The following is an 18,313-nucleotide window of genomic DNA, read 5'->3' as shown; positions in this document are numbered from 1 at the left end:
TTCTTAGGACCAGCCAGAACGGAGAACTAAAAAAACACCTGGAACCAGTAGGTTACACTTTGCTATTGGCCACTCAGGATTTTTCAACATGTACCAACACTTTAGGGCCCACTGAAAATCCCCTGCAGAATCTCAACATAAAGAGAGAATCCTGTACTAGGTGCTGGGTCTTCTGCTGCTCCTACCTCAGGCCCTGGCAAGATTCACAAGGAGAAATTGCCCTCGGCTACTTCTCCATGCTTCATGGCCCCTTAAGGGTGCATCCCCTTCACTGCTCCTCCTCCCCCCGGCCATGGGTAGGCTCAAGGGGTTAGCTCCTCAGCCATCCCCTCCTTCTCCTCACTCTAGTCCTCCAGAGGAGCTTCCTCTTCTTCCGGCACAGTGGAGAGGGAGTGGGAGGTTTCCTGTTTTGCTCTTATCCTTTCTTCCCCAAGGCCTACCCCCATGCAGTTGCAAGTCCCAGGCTGTGCAGCCACCTTGAGCAGAGCCCTGAGTCTGCTGACAGCCTGCACCATGGCTCTGTGGTTCCAGAGTGAAGGGGAAGGTAGAGTCAATGCAGCTCCTCTCTGCTCCCTCCCAGGCCAGACTGTGTGCATGGCACACCAGGCGCAGAGCTGCAGGAAACAGCCGCGGGGGGGGGGGGGGGGAGAGCAAAGGGAGGAGGAGGGAATGGTGTGAAGAGCCTAAAGGCTGGAGGAAGCCTCAGGCAGTCTGAAAAGTCAGCAGCTCTGCTGAAGAGACACCGCGGTCCAGGGTACACCTATCACCCCATCCAGAGACACCTCAGGGTACTCAGCCTACCCCCCACATCCAGCTATTCCACAGGAGATGCCCCCTCCCCTCCCTGCACACATGCTCCCCCACACATCACTCAGCAAGGTGATGGATGTCCATGAGTCCCAGAGTCTAGGCCTCTATGTCTGTGGTGGAGATCTACTAGGGTTACCATACGTCCGGATTTTCCCGGACATGTCCGGCTTTTGGGGGCTCAAATCCCCGTCCGGGGGAAATCCCCAAAAGCCGGGCATGTCCGGGAAAATCGGGAGGGCTCGGTGGTGCTCGGCCGGGGCCGGCGCCGGTGCGGGGCCGGGGGCATGGTGCCGGGCCGGGAACCAGTGGCGCAGTGCCGGGCCAGGGTCACAGTGCCGGGCCGGGCGCGGGGCCGGGCGGGGGTCCGGGGAGCCGGTCAGCCGGGGAGCCGGGCCCGCGGGGCCGGGAGCCGAGCCCGCGGGGCGGGGAGCCGGGGAGCCGAGCCCGCGGGGCGGGGAGCCGGGAGCCGGGGAGCCGAGCCCGCGGGGCGGGGAGCCGGGAGCCGGGAGCCGGGGAGCCGAGCCCGCGGGGCGGGGAGCCGGGAGCCGGGGAGCTGAGCCCGCGGGGCGGGGAGCCGGGGAGCCGAGCCCGCGGGGCGGGGAGCCGGGGAGCCGGGCCGGGAGCCGGGGAGCCGAGCCCGCGGGGCGGGGAGCCGGGAGCCGGGCCGGGAGCCAGGGAGCCGAGCCCGCGGGGCCGGGAGCCGGGGGGTGCGCCGGGCCGCCGGCAGTGCTGGGCGGGCCAGGGGTGGTCGGCCGGGGCCGGCACCCCAGGGCCCGAGCCGACCCAGGCTGGAGCCGCCGGGGGCCAGCCTGGGCCGCGCCTCCTCCCCCCACACCCCCCCTTACCTGCTTCAGGCTTCCCGCGAATCAAATATTCGCGGGAAGCAGGGGAGGGGGCGGAGACTTTGGGGAGGGGGCGGGGTTGGGGAGGGGGTGTGGGCGGGGCTGGGGCGGGGCCGGGGGCTGTGGAGTGTCCTCCATTTGGAGGCACAAAATATGGTAACCCTAGATCTACCCCAAGGTGATCGGTCTCAACAGAGCCTAGGGACTAGGCCCAATGAATCTAGGGAGGAGTTTTATCCTCAGAAGATGGCAATTGGCGAGCTCTGGACTAGGCCCATGTGGAGGACTTGGGAGACTTGCGAACGAGGCAGCTGTCAAGTCACCGGCCAAGCAGGGCCCTTAGTGAGCGATGCCACAGGAAAATGGCACAGGCAAGGTTCTGGAAGAGGGTGGGCATGTGGTGAGGGGCAGGTAGTTCCCCAGGGACCTGGGGGCAGATGCTGGAAGAGAGTGGCTGGGGGAGGCAGGCGCTGGGAAAGCTGAGGAGTTTGTGACCTTGAAGCAGACCGGCGGTGTTCTGAGGGGTGCGTGGAGTGCAGGGGAGGTTTCTCAAAGAGGATGGCAGTTAGCGAGAGGCAGAATGGCAGTTACTCAGTTCCCTCCCATGGAGGGAAAGGTTCTAGAAAACAGGACCAGAAAGGTAGGGCTTCTCCCATCCACGTTTTCCCAGGCTGGCCCCTTGGCTTGGGTAGCTGTCTTGGATGAAATGGTTCGGATGGCCTGGGTTTTTGTAGCTGAGAGGTGGCAACCCTACACACTAGTCCACACTGCCCAACATTTCAAGTAGTTACTCTGGGATGGGTCCTAACCCCAGGGAGGGGTGGGAAGCCCTGGGGGTGGGGAGATGGAGAGAAGTTACAGAGTGAGCTTGCCCCACACTCACCCCACAGCAGCAACTCCTGGGCTCCTATCCTGTGGGGTTGGCAGGGCTCAGCACCCCACCCTGGGCATTATGACCAGGCCCAAGTGCATAGCACTGCTCAGGTTTGGTCTGGACCCCTCACCCCATGCACCAGGTCACAATGCCACTCACTCAAATTTAGCCTGGGCATGCGCACATATATATATGCCAACAGCAGGCCAGGCCAAACCTGACCACCCCTGTGTGACAGGGGTCATTTTGTAATACCTAGAACGGGGAGCCAAGCCCAGTGGGGCAGGGATCACTTTGTAATACCGGGAGCAGGGAGCCAAGCCCTGTGGGGCAGGAGCCACTTGAACCAGGACAGGGGGGCTAGGGGGTGTGTGTGTCAAAGCAAGACAGTTCTGCTAAACCTGGGACAACTATTGGGAAGTCTGCTAGTCAGTGGGAGGCATATGGGCAGATAGCATTTTTCCTAATGAAAATAATTAATTAATATAATGTTCAGCATTTCTACAATCTTAAATATCCTAAAAGTGCTGTGCAAACATTAACTGCTTGGTGTGAGTCCGTGAGGTCACAGGAACCTGGGGAGGAAAGTTATGGCTAGAGAGATGGGCAGTAGTACTAATGTATTCATGTTTACTACTTACATAATAATAAAAGTGTTACTTGCATATTAATTAATTAAAGGTGAATTTTCAGATAAATTTAGACCCAAAAGTAGTTGCAGTTAAAACAAACTTTTGCTAAGCCTCACACCTCAATAGAAACATTCCAGTGAATTTTTTGTTTAAACTTTCAAAGGATACAATTTATTGGTAAAGGCCTAACATTTCCCTACAGTGTTTGCTACCCAGAGATTTATGCTCTCTGTATGTGTGTATATATATCTCCTCAGTATATGTTCCATTCTATATGCATCCGAAGAAGTGGGCTGTAGTCCACGAAAGCTTATGCTCTAATAAATTTGTTAGTCTCTACGGTGCCACAAGTACTCCTGTTCTTCTTTTTGCGGATACAGACTAACACGGCTGCTACTCTGGTACCCAGAGATTGCCACCCTCTGCTAATGTGCGAGAATGCAGGAAAGTGATTGGTAACCAAATACATTTATACTCACTCTGTCCCTGCTAATTTAGGTGGTTGGAAAAGTAGAATGGGGTTTAATTATTTGATACACTTTTCTTGGTTTTAAAATACAGATAAATTCCTGTCTCTTACAGAGCATCGACAATTGGAATATACCAGACTTTTCTTTATTCCTCTGTTTTCAGAAAGAGTTTTCTTACTCAGCCTGAGCTTAAAATTTCCATAATTAGAGGGCCTCTTTAAGCAAATGCTGTGTTCAAGTACAAAACTTTAAATGGGATGAGAAGATTGTACAAAGTAATGTCTGTCTTCCTTACCTGTTAAAAATAATTTCATGATTAAATGGGAAAAAGTTGTCACATCCTTTCAAACCAGAGGGATGGAATTCCATAATGTCTTTCATACATGCTTGTTCTGCCTCAACAAGCTTGTTAGAGTCACACTATCAGATCGCATAGAAAACATTGCAATCACTACGGTGCCCTGCATCCTGGGCTCTGGCTCTGGCCCTGCCCCTGCCCCTGCCCCATATTAGTTCCTTATTGTGCACTTGCTCTTTTTTTTTTTTTTTTTTTACACTGAACAAAAATATTGGCTTTTTCAGAAAATAAGGCCAGCAGGGGCCATTATGATCACAACAGGTATAGGATTTCACCCAGTACACCTCCACCCCGATATAACGCTGTCCTCAGGAGCCAAAAAATCTTACCACTTTATAGGTGAAACCACATTATATTGAACTTGCTTTGATCTGCCGGAGCGTGCAGCCCTGCCCCCCTGGAGCGCTGCTTTACCATGTTATATCCGAATTCATGTTATATCGGGTCACGTTATATTGGGGTAGAGGTGTAATTTCTCCATCAAGCCAAACAACTTCTAGTGGGGCTAGCTCTATGTATTTTGCTGCCCCAAGCACAGCAGTGCTTTCGGTGGCACGCCTGCAGGAGGTCCGCTGGTAACACAGATTTGGTGGCATGCCTGCGGGAGGTCTGCCGGTTCCACGCCTTTGGTGTACCTGCCGCCGAAACCGCAGGACCGGTGGACCTCCCGCAGTCATGCCGCCGAAGGCAGCCTGACTGCCGCCCTCACGGTGACCAGCAGGCCGCCCCCACGGCTTGCCACCCCAGGCACGTGCTTGGTGCGCTGGTGCCTGGAGCCACCCCTGGCTAGAACCTCTGTTTTTGATGCCATTCCTTCCAGAATCTTGTTTCTTGACATACCTGAACGCTTGAGGAACAGCGCAAAACCGGATACTAGCCTGGCTTTTGCTGCTGACTGCTCTGGCAGTTGTTTGTAGGAGAAAGGAACCCTGGCTCTCCCTCCATGGTGGAATGGGCTCACCAGGCCTGGACCAGCCTGCCTTTCTATCACCCAGCACAACTACACTTGTGAGAAAGCGTAAGTTTGTATAAAAGCGCCTTTTTTTTTTTTGCAAGTTATCTTAAAGCAAAAAACAGTTGTATAAAGTGGATTGTTCACTTGAATAAAACTTAGAGAAACTGATGAATTTCTCTCATCTAGTTTCCATTTTTGTCTGTTTCTTTCCCAACTGCTTAGATCAGGGGTGGGCAAACTTTTTGGCCTGAGGGCCGCATCAGGTTTCGTAAATTGTATGGAGGGCCGGTTAGGGGAGGGGGTCGTGGCCCAGTCCCCACCTCCTATCTGCCCCCCCCCCCAAGGACTCCTGTCCCATCCACACACACCCGCTCCCTGTCCCCTGACCACCCCCAGACCCCTGCTGCCCCATCCAACCCCCCCTTCTCCCTGACTGCCCCCTGCCACCCCATCCAACCCCCCCCTCTCCCTGACTGCCCCCCAGGCCATCTGCCCCCATTCAACCCTCTGTTCCCAACTGCCCTGACCCCTATCCACACCCCTGCCCCCTGACCACCACTCCAAACTCCCCTGCCCTCTATGCAAACCTCCCCTCCCTCCCCCGCTCCCTGCCCCCTTACTGTGCTGCAGGTAGCATGGGTGGCTGGCAACACTACAGCCATGCTGCCGCCGCAGCAGCTACGCAGCACAGAGACTGGGTCAGGCCGGGCTCTTCAGCTGCGTTGCCCCAGGAGCTCACAGCCCTGCCGCCCAGAGCATTGCTTTGCCAGCAGAGCAAGCAAGCTGAGGCTGCAGGGGAGAGGGAACAGTAGAGGAAGGGCCGGGGGCAAGCCAGGCAGGACGGTCCCACAGGGCGGATGTGGCCCAAGGGCTGTAGTTTCCCCACCTCGGGCTTAAATCTTATCACTTTATTTTTCTGTTTTGAAAGAACTGAACAGACCTTAGTGTAACATATAAGTTTATGCATGAAGGCTTTAGTCATTTTAGATTTTTTTTTTTTAATTAAATGTTAAGGGATTTGTGTTATTCTCCCAGCAAGGCTCCAAGAGCCAGGAACAAAAAGCCTACAAGAAATTCAAAGCCGCTGAACATGGTGGTTTACTCTCCTGACACCTGGCAACAGCTTTTATTTAAAGTAGAGTATCTGCTAGTCTGTTTGAATGCTACACCTTCTCAGAGGTGCAGGTGGGACATTTGTATTGTTCTAGCAGTATCCAGGGTAACCTCAACAATCAGACCTCCTTAAGTAACTCCTGTATTTGTTTCATTTGTCTTCAAACAAGTCTTTTCCTTTCATTGAAGAACTGACTCACTCAAAATCCTTCTGAAAAGTTGTCTGAAGACCACCCTTATTGACAATGTCTCAACTCCACTGAGCCAGTCTTCTTCCCATAGCTCTGCTCCTTAGGGTGACCAGATGTCCCGCTTTTATAGGGTCCTGATTTTTGGGTCTTTTTCTTAAATAGACTCCTATTACCCCCCCCACCCCACCCTGAATTTTTCCCACACTTGCTGTCTGGTCACTCTACTGCCCCTCCCTATAGTGAGGTTGGGTGTTCCAGAAACACGAGGATCATGATTCATTTGACTCACACAGAAATATGGTCATGGGGGTGTCTTATAGGAGTTTGTGCAAGGGCAGAGGCTGGAAAATGCACCTGTATTCCCCTCCAGGGTCCAGCACAGGCTCCCAGTTTGGGCTTCTGGTTCCTCAGCCGTCACCTCTCGGAGGTAGAGACCCCTATCTCTTCCCCTCCTAAGCAGGGTTTTTCCAGACTGCATGGTTCCTTGCCTACACTGTTATGCCCAACAAGCTAGACTGCCTCATACAGGTTGGTGTTTGCGCTTTTGCTCTCTTCAGAGGCGATAAAATAGCATAAGTGCCCACTTAAGTTACCACACAGCTCATTCTAAGCAAGCACGTTTATTCTTAAAGTAAAAGCACTTCAGAAAATATGCTAAATAATAAAAACATAAATGCATGCTAATAAAACTTCCATGAGATCATCCCCCACAGGTGCTGTGGTTGGAGTCAGTCCTTGTGAGCTGAGGAGAAAGCAAAGGATTGTTAGGAGCAGAGCTGTGCAGGATTTGAAGGCAAGGCTGAGAAGTTAATGATCATATGGATCAGGAACACAATCTCCTCCTTTTACTTTTATCAGAAAGGGGAAAAAAGATTTGAGTAGCTGCTCTTACAGCAGGGACACTAATTCATTGACAGATTATATTGCATGCCATGCTGTATCCGATGCAAGACATGTCCTTTCTTCGACTTAAGAAATCACAACTTCCACAGGGTTGATTTTTTTTAAAATATATTTAAGACAACACATTATATACAATTAAGAACCATACAAAGTGTTACACTCTCCTTTTAATTAGTAAAGCAGTTCCATACAGAGATTGTCCAAAAATGTTTAACAGACTTGCACACAGATTTTTTGCTTAAAACTGGCAATAATTTTATTGATTGGCATTTATAGTAAGAAATGCTGTAGCCAAGAGCTGTTCTTGAAAGCTCTACTACTGCTCACCCCAAAGGGCTTAACACATGTTGCACTCAGGCCCTGATAGCCCTCAATGCTGCCCCCATCCCTGGCGAAGACTGCTGCTGCCTACACATAGGTTGTGCTGGGAACTTGTTATAGCTCTTATGTTCTGGAGCTACTGGAAAGACAAAACTCTTCCAAATTTGCAGTTCAATCTCTCTCAATACCATGAGCACAGCATATCTGGATTAGAAGAAGGATCCGTGGGTCTTAAAGACCCTGAGATATGTTTAGGATTTACTTTACAACTGCCATTTTAACTAGCAGTAGCACACCCACCAGACAGCCCAATACAAGATTGGCTTATCTTTGCATAAGACCTATAATGATTCTATAACACGTCCACCACCAGATTACCCAAGTGGTTTCCCCCCCCCCCCAACCAACCAGACAGAGCATCGAGAATTTTAGTGCGAGGCCAGCTGTAATGTTACACTGCCATACACAGGGGGCCCCAGACTCAAATCTAACATTTCACACTAGCGGATTATTAATTACAAAAGACCACCCCCACACAATTTATTTAGCATTATCTTAAAAGCTAGACATTCATCTCCAATACAAAATGAATGTGGGGTATGAAGAACGCAGAGGAAAACAGATTAGGGCTTAAGCGGATTTCAGATTGCAAGGCAGAGTTCTTCAGACCTGAAAAGAGGGGGGGGGAAAAAAAGATGTTTTTTTATTAAAGCTTATATTATCATAAAGAACAAGCAATCTGAAAGGGAGAACCTGGCTCAGAGATCCCATCTGCAAACAACTAGTATAAACCCTAACAGGTTCTGGACTTCATAGATTCTAAGAGCAGCTGCACCTCCAAAGTCACATGTCCAAGCTTCTCAGACAGTTTAAGGCACTGAACACCTCTTACCTGTTCACATTTGGTGTACTGCATTTGCTGGTGCTGTACATTAAGCCATTTGTTATCATTCACCAACTCAAAGCTGCTCCAGCACTGCCTGCCCCCCCTCTGCCCAAAAATGATGCCTTACAGTGACTGCTGTCCCTCTAACTCTAATGCAGTATTAGCCATCCCTCCCAGGAGATATAGCTAGACCATAAGCAAGGACTGGCAAATGTCAAATCCACCTCTCCCCACCCATCAAGAGAAAACACCATGGGGTCTGGTGACTAGCAGACCCTGTGACATATAAAGAACCCTTCTTTCCAGGTGCCAAGTGAAGTCATAAACCTTACAAAAAAATATATTTTGCTTCAAAAGGCTGCTCTCTAATCCTTGGACAAGCAAGTGTAGTCTCCATGTGGGCATGATATTGTTACCAGTGCTAAGAAGTGGAACAATTTCAGGCCACACGCATACCACCTAATAAGCTAGAGACAGAGCTGCCTGTTTATCTTCTCCCTGTCTTTCTGCCTCAGCATGGCAAGCGTTTTGCTTCCTTCCCTTGGGCTTCAGCCTAAGGCCTGGTCTACACTGGGGGCAGGAAAATCGATCCAAGTTACACAACTTCAGCTACATGAATAACATAGCTGAAGTTGATGTACTTAGATCTACTTACCGCAGTGTCTTTTCTGCAGTAAGTTGACAGCTAATGCTCTCCCGTCGACTCTGCCTCTCACCCTGTTGGAGTACCAGAGTCGACGGGAGAGTGCTCAGCGGTCGATTTATCATGTCTAGACTAGATGCGATAAATCAACCCCCTTTGGATCGATTGCTGACCCTCGATCCAGCGGATAATGTAGTCAAGCCCTAAAGATCAGTCTAGCACCAAACTCACTTTGACAGCAAGAAACGAAATATCCATAACTTACCATATGCGTCTAAGAAGCAGGTTAATTATCTGGGTCTACAAAAAGAGGATGACAGGATGTTAGCCTTCACTTCCAAGACGTTGCTGTGCTGCACAAATAATCCTCCCACCAATCACAACAATTCTAAACGCAGCGCCGGGAGAGTTATATCACTCCAGCAGCCAGAGAGATGCCCTGTGATAAGCCACCACTGCTCATGCTAGGGGATTATGGACTGGGCCAGAAAATAAACTGACACCACACCCTCATCTTCTTGCCAACTGTCCTAAGCATCTTTGCTTAGTTCACCTAAACTAATCAGGTTTCCTCCTCCCAGCAAGCAGAAGTCAACTGGATTCTGTTCCACCCTGGCATCACAAGCATGACAAACAAATTCAAAGTCCTGGACCTTTTATTGTTGGTGATTATGTATCAAATATTTGAAGGGGGGGGGAGGGAGAGAGAGAGAGAAAGGCTACATCTACACTACGGGGGGGTCGATTTAAGATACGCAAATTCAGCTACGCGAATAGCGTAGCTGAATTCGACGTATTGCAGCCGACTTACCCCGCTGTAGGGACGGCGGCAAAATCGACCTCTGCGGCTTCCCGTCGACGGCGCTTACTCCCACCTCTGCTGGTGGAGTAAGAGCGTCGATTCGGCGATCGATTGTCGCGTCCCAACGGGATGCGATAAATTGATCCCCAAGAGGTCGATTTCTACCCGCCGATTCAGACGGGTAGTGTAGACCCAGCCAAAGAAACATAGGGAAAAGCCTGCAGACAGGACAGCAAAGTAAAAGACCAGGCTGAGGTTGAAAATGGTTTCTCTGACAAAAACTGCTCTTTTAATAACTTACCCTTTTTCAACAGGCAAGTTATATAAAAGTTACATCTAACATAGCTGTTCAGGCAGTTTTTATTTAGAGAGGAGTATAAGGGAATAAGATACCATTAAGACACTATGATAACATTAAAGTCAGGTACAGAGTGGACAGGCAGCGGTTGTGCACACCTTCCCCAGAGCTCTGCTAACTGAGGCTATGTCTACACTAGCACTTTTGTCAATCAGGGGTGTGAAAACACCACCCTAGACCAATGTAAGTTTCACCAACAAAAGTGCTGGTGTGGACAGTGCTATTGTCAGCAGGAGGGCCTCTCCTGCAGACCTAGCTAACACCGCTTGGGGGGGGGGGGGGGGCTTAATTATGCCGGCAGGAGAGCTCTCTTCTGCCAGTAAAGAGTGGCTACATGGCAGACCTTACAGTGGCACAGCTGTAGTGGTACAGCTGTGCCGCTGTAAGGTCCACAGTGTAGATATAGCCTGATCTGATCTACAGCACCTCCACTATTCCAGAAATTAGTCTCTCCCTCTTTCCATTACTATCAGATGTTCCAATGCAGTGCATTCATTTACATGTTCCCTTTGGCAGCTAGAAACAAATTATTTCACTTGAGCCTAGGAAGAAGCCAAAGGTCTCTAGAAACAAGAATTCAGGAACTCACCCTATTATATTACATTAAAAACAAAAAACAAAACAAAAAAAAACCAACCACCACACCATACTGGACTTGTGACTAAGCAGGCAAGCTGCATTCTCTGGCAGAGTGCAGGATCTCAGTAGCAACAGAATCCAAATCCAGTGTACAATTCCTGAAGGATGAAGTGAACAAGATGGAAGTAGTGAAATACTCACCCCATCTGACGTTCTTGGGACTTGGAAGGGTGCTATGCACCACTTTGCATTCATATGAATCTTTCCCATTAGGAGTGAACGGGGCATGCACCAGGCGCTGGAAAGTCCAGTCGTCACTGAAGGAAAGGTCAGACATTTCCATGGCATCCATCTTAACACCATTCTTCAGCAGGGTGATCTCAATGTTCGGGGGGTGGAACCCCTCCACATAGCAGTTCAGGACATTCGACTTGCCATCCTCCACTGGGTGGCGGGAGTACACATGTACTTTGGGGGAACCTGAAGAAGTTGAGAAAAGAACAGAGCTGAGTGACATCCTAGCTGCTGTAATTGTCTCCCCCCCCCCAGGGAGACTCCACCAGCTGTGCACTAATGACTCAAAGAGCCAAGCCAGGGCACAATGGCAGCTTGCTAGAGTTTGAGTCTTTAAAGCTCTAGTACAGTAGCACCTCAGAGTTATGAACACCAGAGGAATGGAGGCTGTTCGCAATGCTGAAATGTTATGGTTGTTCCTTCAAAAGTTTACAACTGAACATTAACTTTATACAGCTTTGAAACTTACTATGCAAAAGAAAAATGCTGCTTTTAACTATCTTAATGTAAATGAAACAAGCCCAGAAACAGTTTCCTTACTTTGTCAAAAAAAAAATATTTTCCTTAGTTCTTTAGTAGTTTACATTTAACAGTACTGTACTATACAGTATTTACTTCCCCACACATCCCATCTCTGCTGCCTGATTATATACGTCTGGTTCCAAATGAGAGGTGTGGTTGACTGGTCAATTGGTAACTCGGGTGTGGTAGTTTTTGGACTGCTACCCCAACGCGTTGGTATGTATTGCAATAAACGGGCCTTAGGCTTGAGTCTGTGAACTAAAATTAATGCGTGGGTGACTTTTTCCACTACACTCTTGAGTTCTACTGGAGCGCAAGCAGGACTGGCACTGCAGCACAGTAAGGGTGCAGCTTGGTTTACATTTACAACATATCAGTCTAGCTATGTCCATAAGTGTGTGAAAAATCCTTAGCCCAATCAACATGCCAGCCACAGCTAGAGCCTCTACACTGGCACAGCCTCTACACTGGCACAGTCCCAGTGCAGACAGCCTACGGCAACAGCAGCTTTTCTGCCAGCGTAGGACCAGCACCTCCCTGACTGCTAGGGTGACCAGATATCCTGATTTTATAGGGACAGCCACACTATTCTGTGCTTTGTCTTATATTGGTGCCTATAACCCCACTCCCCCATCCCGATTTTTCACACTTGCTATCTAGTCACCCTATTGCAAGCAGGGTCAGTGGAACCTGGCTCCTGCTGGCCCAGCCAGAGTCACGGAGGGAGGTGGGGTCCCCACCGCAGCACCACTTCTCTGAGCACAGGCTACAGCCACACCAGGGCATCCCCAGTATGAACGCAGCCCTGGAGTCTCCCGCCGGGGGCTAACCCGGTCCTGGGACTCATCCAGCGCCCTCCCACCACCGCAGCAGAGGCGCCCCCCTCCCAACCAAAAGCGAAAGCCAGGCGGGCAGCGCCATCAGGCGCCTTCCCGGAAAGCCCCTGGCGCACGGTCAGCCGGAGCCGCCCGCCCCAACGGACTCCGCCAACAACCCAGCCAGGGGGGCGCGGGGCGCTGAACACCGCTCGGGGGACCCACTCCCCGGCCGGGCTGTTGGGGAGGTGCCCCCGCCCGGGCCAGTAGAGGACTCGGCGCACCCCGCGCAGCTGAAGCGGGAGTCGCCCCCAGGCTCGGAGCATGGCCCGGCTCCCCGGCTAAGAGCCGCCCCCGCTGCCTGGCAGGACCCCCCAGCTGGCTCGAACACTGCGCGGCCAGGAGCCGGTCTCAAGGCTCACACCCCCACCCCGCGCTCCCGGCGCGGCGCGGAGCGGGTCTCACTTGTGGTTGCCTCCAGGCCGGCGAGACCGAGCAGCACCAGCAGCAGCACACCGAGACCCCGTGCCATGGCTCCCGCTACACACGCTCCTCCGCGATCACTCTCGGCGAACTACCGTCCCCGGACCCCGCCAGCGCCTTTTATACCCTGCCGGCCTCGGGCCAATCACAGCGGGGTGAGGCCTCTCGCATCACTCGTCACCAGGCAGACATGCCACTGACAGGTTATCCGAGCGGAGAGGGGCTTTCCAGCGCGTGCGCGCTCCTCACAGCAGCCCCTCCCTCGGGCTCCAGCTCTCGTTTCGCTTTCGCTTTCCAGACTCCAGTCTCGGAGCAACTAGCGCGGGCCCCTCTCGCTAGGGCCCTTTGTGTAACAACCTGGGCTCGGCTTTGGTTCCTTACAGCGCCTCTCCCCCAGCTGAGACCCTGCTCAAGATAATAGTCTCAGCGCCTCCGCCGCCTCACCTGCCGCTATCCCCTTCTCCAGCACCTGCAACTGGGATTTCTGCAAAAACACCCGTTCCCCCCCACACCGCGTCCCCACCACCTTACCTAGCTCTGCTCAGCCACAGTGCTCACAACGCTGTGCACAGGCGGTCAGTCTCCTTAGCCCCTTTTACAGATGGGGAGCTTGAGGCTCTGGCTGGAGCCCTCCTTTAAAACCCCATAAAGTAGAGGTGGTGCCCTTGGTGGTCACAAGTTCAACAGAGGTTTCAGAGTAGCAGCCGTGTTAGTCTGTATCCGCAAAAAGAAGAACAGGAGGACTTGTGGCACCTTAGAGACTAACAAATTTATTAGAGCATAAGCTTTCGTGGACTACAGCCCACTTCTTCGGATGCATATAGAATGGAACTTTAGTCTCTAAAGTTCAACAGAGCTAGCACACAGCCCTTCCTTAAGGTTTAGGGCATCCAAGGGCCTGTCCCTTTTCTGGATCAGGAAGAAGGGCCTGAGCCAATTTAAAACCAGGTTATTCATCCAAAAATCCTTTCTTTGTCTGATACAGACTAACATGGCTACCCTTCTTTGTCTGGCAGTTCCTGAAGAATCCAGTGTGAACTAGTGTATGTACACTTTTCTGGGGCTGTCTTCAAAGGGCTGGAGAAGGAATGACATTAATGTTCCCTCCTACTGGAGAAGGTACATACAATGCCACAATAACACACCATAACTGCATTTTTAATACAATAGACCCCAAAGGTATTAAACCTAATTCGTAAGGTATAACTTAATTCAGTAAAGTTTATCTTAATTCCAGAAGATTTGTCCAGGGTATTATCAGTCTGTCACATCCAACATCCCTACAGTATTTTTACTGTTAAATTACTGATACATCCACAGACTTAACTCCAGTTTAATTTTCTTTGTATCTGGAAATATAAAATAAGATTCATGATTATTGTTCCTATTGCCGTGGGGGGTTTTATGACAAATTAACTAAGTGTCACATGACACTGACATAGCTTCTAGCGTCTTCCTGTGTGGTTTACTGGTCGCTTGAGTGTGTGTGTGTGGTGAGGTTTGTCATTCCCTGCAACACAGAATGTTACCGGTGCATAGAACTGAAAACAAACAAAAAGAGAGAAAGAGAGAGAGAGAGATTCTTAGAAAATAGAGTAACAAAGAACCAGACTCAGCCCTCAGTTATACCCAAGCAAGCCCCTCATCAAGAGCATAAGGTCACATGGTTACGAATGAGGGCAGAATTGGGCCCCTGTTTTTGTTCTTGTTTTTTATTTAAATTTATTGGGATTTGCTTTTAGCTTAATACATTTTGGTCCCTCCAGACTAGCCAAGATTGACCCTTTCAGGGAGTGACAGTTACTTCCTGGTTTCCCTGCTTAGTCACTTAGGCCTGGTCTACACTAGGCGTTTATGTCGAAGTTAGCGCCGTTAAATCGAATTAACCCTGCACCCGTCCACACTGCGATGCTATTTAGTTCGACATAGAGGTCTCTTTAATTCGACTTCTGTACTCCTCCCCGACGAGGGGAGTAGCGCTAAATTCGACATGGCCATGTCGAATTAGGCTAGGTGTGGATGGAAATCGACGCTAATAGCTCCGGGAGCTATCCCACAGTGCACCACTCTGTTGACGCTCTGGACAGCAGTGCGAGCTCGGATGCTCTGACCAGCCACACAGGAAAAGCCCCGGGAAAATTTGAATTTGAATTCCTTTTCCTGTCTGGCCAGTTTGAATCTCATTTCCTGTCTGGACATCGTGGCGAGCACAGCAGCACTGGCAACGATGCAGAGCTCTCCAGCAGTGATGGCCATGCAGTCTGTGAATAGAAAGAGAGCCCCAGCATGGACTGATCGTGAAGTCTTGGATCTCATCGCTGTGTGGGGCGATGAGTCCGTGCTTTCCGAGCTGCGATCCAAAAGAAGGAATGCAAAGATCTACGAGAAGATCTCTAAAGACATGGCAGAGAGAGGATACAGCCGGGATGCAACGCAGTGCCGCGTGAAAATCAAGGAGCTGAGACAAGGCTACCAGAAGACCAAAGAGGCAAACGGACGCTCCGGATCCCATCCCCAGACATCCCGTTTCTACGAGGCACTGCATTCCATCCTCGGTGCTGCCGCCACCACTACCCCACCAGTGACCGTGGACTCTGAGGATGGGATACTGTCCACGGCCGGTTCCTCAGACATGTTAGGGGACGGGGAAGATGAGGAAGGAGATGAGGAGGGCGAGGCAGTTGGCAGCTCTCACCACGCTGATTTCCCCGACAGCCAGGATCTCTTCATCACCCTTACAGAGATCCCCTACGAAGCGTCCCCAGCCATTACCCCGGACACAGAATCTGGTGAAGGATCAGCCAGTAAGTGTTGTAAACATCTAAACATTTATTTTTAACAAAACAGGAATATTAACAATTAAAAGAATGGGTTGTTCATGATTAGTGTGCCCTAGGCGCTTAACGGTTTAGTAAGGGGCAGTGCAAGTTTTGAAAAGAAATCTAGCAATGTCCGGTTTTCAGTGATTGTCCTGCACAAGCCGCTCTACTGTGTATTCCCTGCTACTGCAGCTACAGTAAAATGCGGTCTATATGTGCGGGGATAGAGCAGTAATCCTCCTGGGACATCTCGATGAAGCTCTCCTGGAGGTAACTTGAAAGCCGTTGCATGAGGTTCTTGGGGAGAGCGGCCTTATTGGGTCCTCCGAAGTACGACACGTTGCCGCGCCACGAGATTATCAGGTACTCGGGGATCATTGCTCTGCACAGCAGGGCGGCATACGGCCCTGGTCTTTGGAGGCTTTCCCGGAGCATTCTCTCTTTGTCGCTCTCGGAGATCCTCATCAGGGTGATGTCGGCCATGGTGACCTGCTTTTAATTAGGTAGGGGAATGTTAGTGTTGGGACTGCTTTCCCGTTCCTTTACAGAACTGTCACCGCTGGTTTGCAGCCACGCGGTGGAGGCGGGAGAGGGGCAGCCGAAAGGGATCGTTCCCGGGGACAGCCGCGAGGGGGTGGGACAGGGGCAGAGTTCCCGCTTGCCGGATTGCTGGCAGCAGGGACTGACATTGATTTAAATGTGAAATGAGGCCAGTGGTAATATAAAAGTTTTAAACTGCCACAAGTGTACGGCTTACCATGTCTGCCTGCAACAGAAATTCCGTTGTGCTGCCTCGCTTCTCAAATGTGCTGTTCAAGACCCCAGGCACAGAATGCGAAGGCCGAGAATTCGACCTTGTGCTGAGTGCGCATGTGAAAGGTGCTGTGCATGGTCTTGTTCACAGAGAAAGACTATGTTCTTTGTTCACAACTACATTTATCTTTCAGAGGAATTCACTCCCTTTTTCCCATTTCCACAGCCCCGTCTGCGACTGTCTCACAACCTAGCCTGGAATCACACTCCCAGAGGCTAGCGCGGATTAGGCGTAGGAAGAAGAGGACACGGGAGGACATGTTCTCTGAGCTTATGGCCTCTTCCCAAGCCCAGGCAGCACAGCAGACCCAGTGGCGGGAGAACTTGACCCGAATGCACCAAGCCAACATGGATCGGGAGGAGAGGTGGCGGCAGGAAGACCAGCAGGCGACTCTAACGCTGCTTGGACTACTGAGGGAGCAAACGGACACACTCCGGCGCCTTGTGGATGTTCTGCAGGAACGGAGGCAGGAGGACAGAGCCCCGCTGCAGTCCATCTCTAACCGCCCTCCCCCGCCACCAAGTCCCATACCCACCTCACCCAAAGTGCAAAGAAGGAGAGGCGGCAGAGTCCCTGCTAACTCTCACTCCACCCCTGCAGAGAGCTCTAGTAGCAGAAGGCTCTCATTTCCCAAAATTTGAAAAGTTCTTTCCTTCCCGCCTGACACAAGCCCACGTCCAAGTTTCACCTCCCAATGCCATGTGTAGTTGATAATAAAAAATTCGTTTCTGTTAACTACTGTTTCAATCATGTTCTTTTGGAGGAGGAGGGGAAAGGGGGTTGGAAATTGGACAGGACAGTCTCCTTTGGCAGGGTACATAGTCGGGGGCAGGCACAGCAGCAGGGCACATACACAGTGCAGTGATGCAGTGACTAGTTGCCCCGGTTAGTCTGGGAGGTTGTTTTGATGTAATGTTGGGGGGGGTGGGTTGCTCTGTGACTTTGTGGCGGGGGAGGGCAGTTACAGATCTTAAGCGCCGGTCCTTAGACAGGATCACAGAGCCACACAGCATGGGATCTGTAACCGTCCTCCCCCTGCCACAAAGTCAAATAGACCTCCCATACACACAGTCCCGATCAGGAGGGGTGACAGGCTCCGTTGAAACAAGCATCCCACCGCAGCGGAGCCTGTCAATCCTTGAGTTTAGAAGCTGCATTCGCATCACAACACTAGACCCGCCCCGCACCACAGTCTGCGTCCCAGTTTTAAAAAATTCCCGCTAAAACAGTATTAAAGAAAACGGTGTGCTTTAACAAAGTAGAACTATTTTTATTTCGACACGTGTGTTGGAGGGGGGGTGAAGGGGGTATGTAACTGGATAGGATAGTCAACATTACCTGGGTAAAGAAACGGGGGCAGGTTTAGCTTCTCAGTACACAAACTATAAAATCACAGGTTACCCTGCTCACTCAGGAACTTTGCTTTCAAAGCCTCCCGGATGCACAGCGCTTCCCGCTGGTCTCTTCTAATCGCCCGGCTGTCTGGCTGTGAGTAATCACCAGCCAGGCTATTTTCCTCAACCTCCCACCCCGCCATAAAGGTCTCCCCCTTGCTCTCACAGAGATTGTGGAGCACACAGCAAGCTGCTATAACAATGGGGATATTGGTTTCGCTGAGATCACAGCGAGTCAGTAAGCTTCTCCATCTCCCCTTGAGACGGCCAAAAGCACACTCCACCACCATTCTGCACTTGCTCAGCCGGTAGTTGAAGAGTTCTTTTTCAGTGTCCAGGGCGCCAGTATAGGGCTTCATGAGCCAGGGCATTAGCGGGTAGGCTGGGTCCCCGAGGATGACTATAGGCATCTCCACATCCCCAACAGTTATTTTG

The 18,313-nt window shown here is 51.1% G+C and overlaps 2 protein-coding genes and 1 long non-coding RNA gene across 4 annotated transcripts; 2 read left to right on the top strand and 1 right to left on the bottom strand.

Moving 5' to 3' along the window:
• Positions 1–6,849: 6,849 nt before the first annotated feature.
• B2M (beta-2-microglobulin) lies at positions 6,850–13,414 on the bottom strand. 2 transcript variants are annotated; one of them, XM_065559658.1, is made up of 4 exons: positions 12,834–12,990; positions 10,939–11,217; positions 9,264–9,298; positions 6,850–6,987 (listed from the first exon to the last, which is right to left on the bottom strand). In XM_065559658.1, the coding sequence occupies exons 1-3, from the start codon at positions 12,898–12,900 to the stop codon at positions 9,285–9,287; spliced, it is 360 nt and encodes a 119-aa protein (XP_065415730.1). In that variant the 5' UTR covers positions 12,901–12,990; the 3' UTR covers positions 6,850–6,987; positions 9,264–9,284. The 2 variants fall into 2 exon arrangements, with proteins under 2 accessions (XP_065415730.1, XP_005281016.1); XM_005280959.3 differs by lacking the exon at positions 6,850–6,987 and adding an exon at positions 7,240–8,138 and having other exon boundaries at positions 12,834–13,414.
• LOC135973981 (uncharacterized) lies at positions 13,400–14,227 on the top strand. The gene is made up of 2 exons (XR_010591105.1): positions 13,400–13,540; positions 13,708–14,227. It is a non-coding gene; the product is annotated as an uncharacterized LOC135973981 (long non-coding RNA).
• Positions 14,228–14,670: 443 nt separating this feature from the next.
• On the top strand, positions 14,671–17,219 carry LOC135973980 (uncharacterized). Its single transcript, XM_065559654.1, has 2 exons — positions 14,671–15,655; positions 16,650–17,219. The coding sequence occupies exons 1-2, from the start codon at positions 15,079–15,081 to the stop codon at positions 17,123–17,125; spliced, it is 1,053 nt and encodes a 350-aa protein (XP_065415726.1). The 5' UTR covers positions 14,671–15,078; the 3' UTR covers positions 17,126–17,219.
• The last annotated feature ends 1,094 nt before the right edge of the window (positions 17,220–18,313 follow it).

The sequence above is a fragment of the Chrysemys picta genome, chromosome 10 (assembly GCF_011386835.1).
Source record: "Chrysemys picta bellii isolate R12L10 chromosome 10, ASM1138683v2, whole genome shotgun sequence".
Lineage (NCBI taxonomy): Eukaryota > Metazoa > Chordata > Testudines > Emydidae > Chrysemys > Chrysemys picta.
The sequence above is the reverse complement of the archived record's forward strand: the minus strand, read 5'-3'. Positions and strand labels throughout refer to the sequence as shown.

What these genes read in the sequence shown, in the direction of transcription:
- B2M (XM_005280959.3), bottom strand. Translation starts at nt 12,900, where the DNA reads ATGGCACGGGGTCTCGGTGTGCTGCTGCTGGTGCTGCTCGGTCTCGCC. An exon ending in CGGCCTGGAGGCAACCACAA is followed by an intron (nt 11,218 to 12,833) that starts GTGAGACCCGCT and finishes CAACTTCTTCAG; the next exon opens with GTTCCCCCAAAGTACATGTG.
- LOC135973980 (XM_065559654.1), top strand. Translation starts at nt 15,079, where the DNA reads ATGCAGAGCTCTCCAGCAGTGATGGCCATGCAGTCTGTGAATAGAAAG. An exon ending in ATCTGGTGAAGGATCAGCCA is followed by an intron (nt 15,656 to 16,649) that starts GTAAGTGTTGTA and finishes CCATTTCCACAG; the next exon opens with CCCCGTCTGCGACTGTCTCA.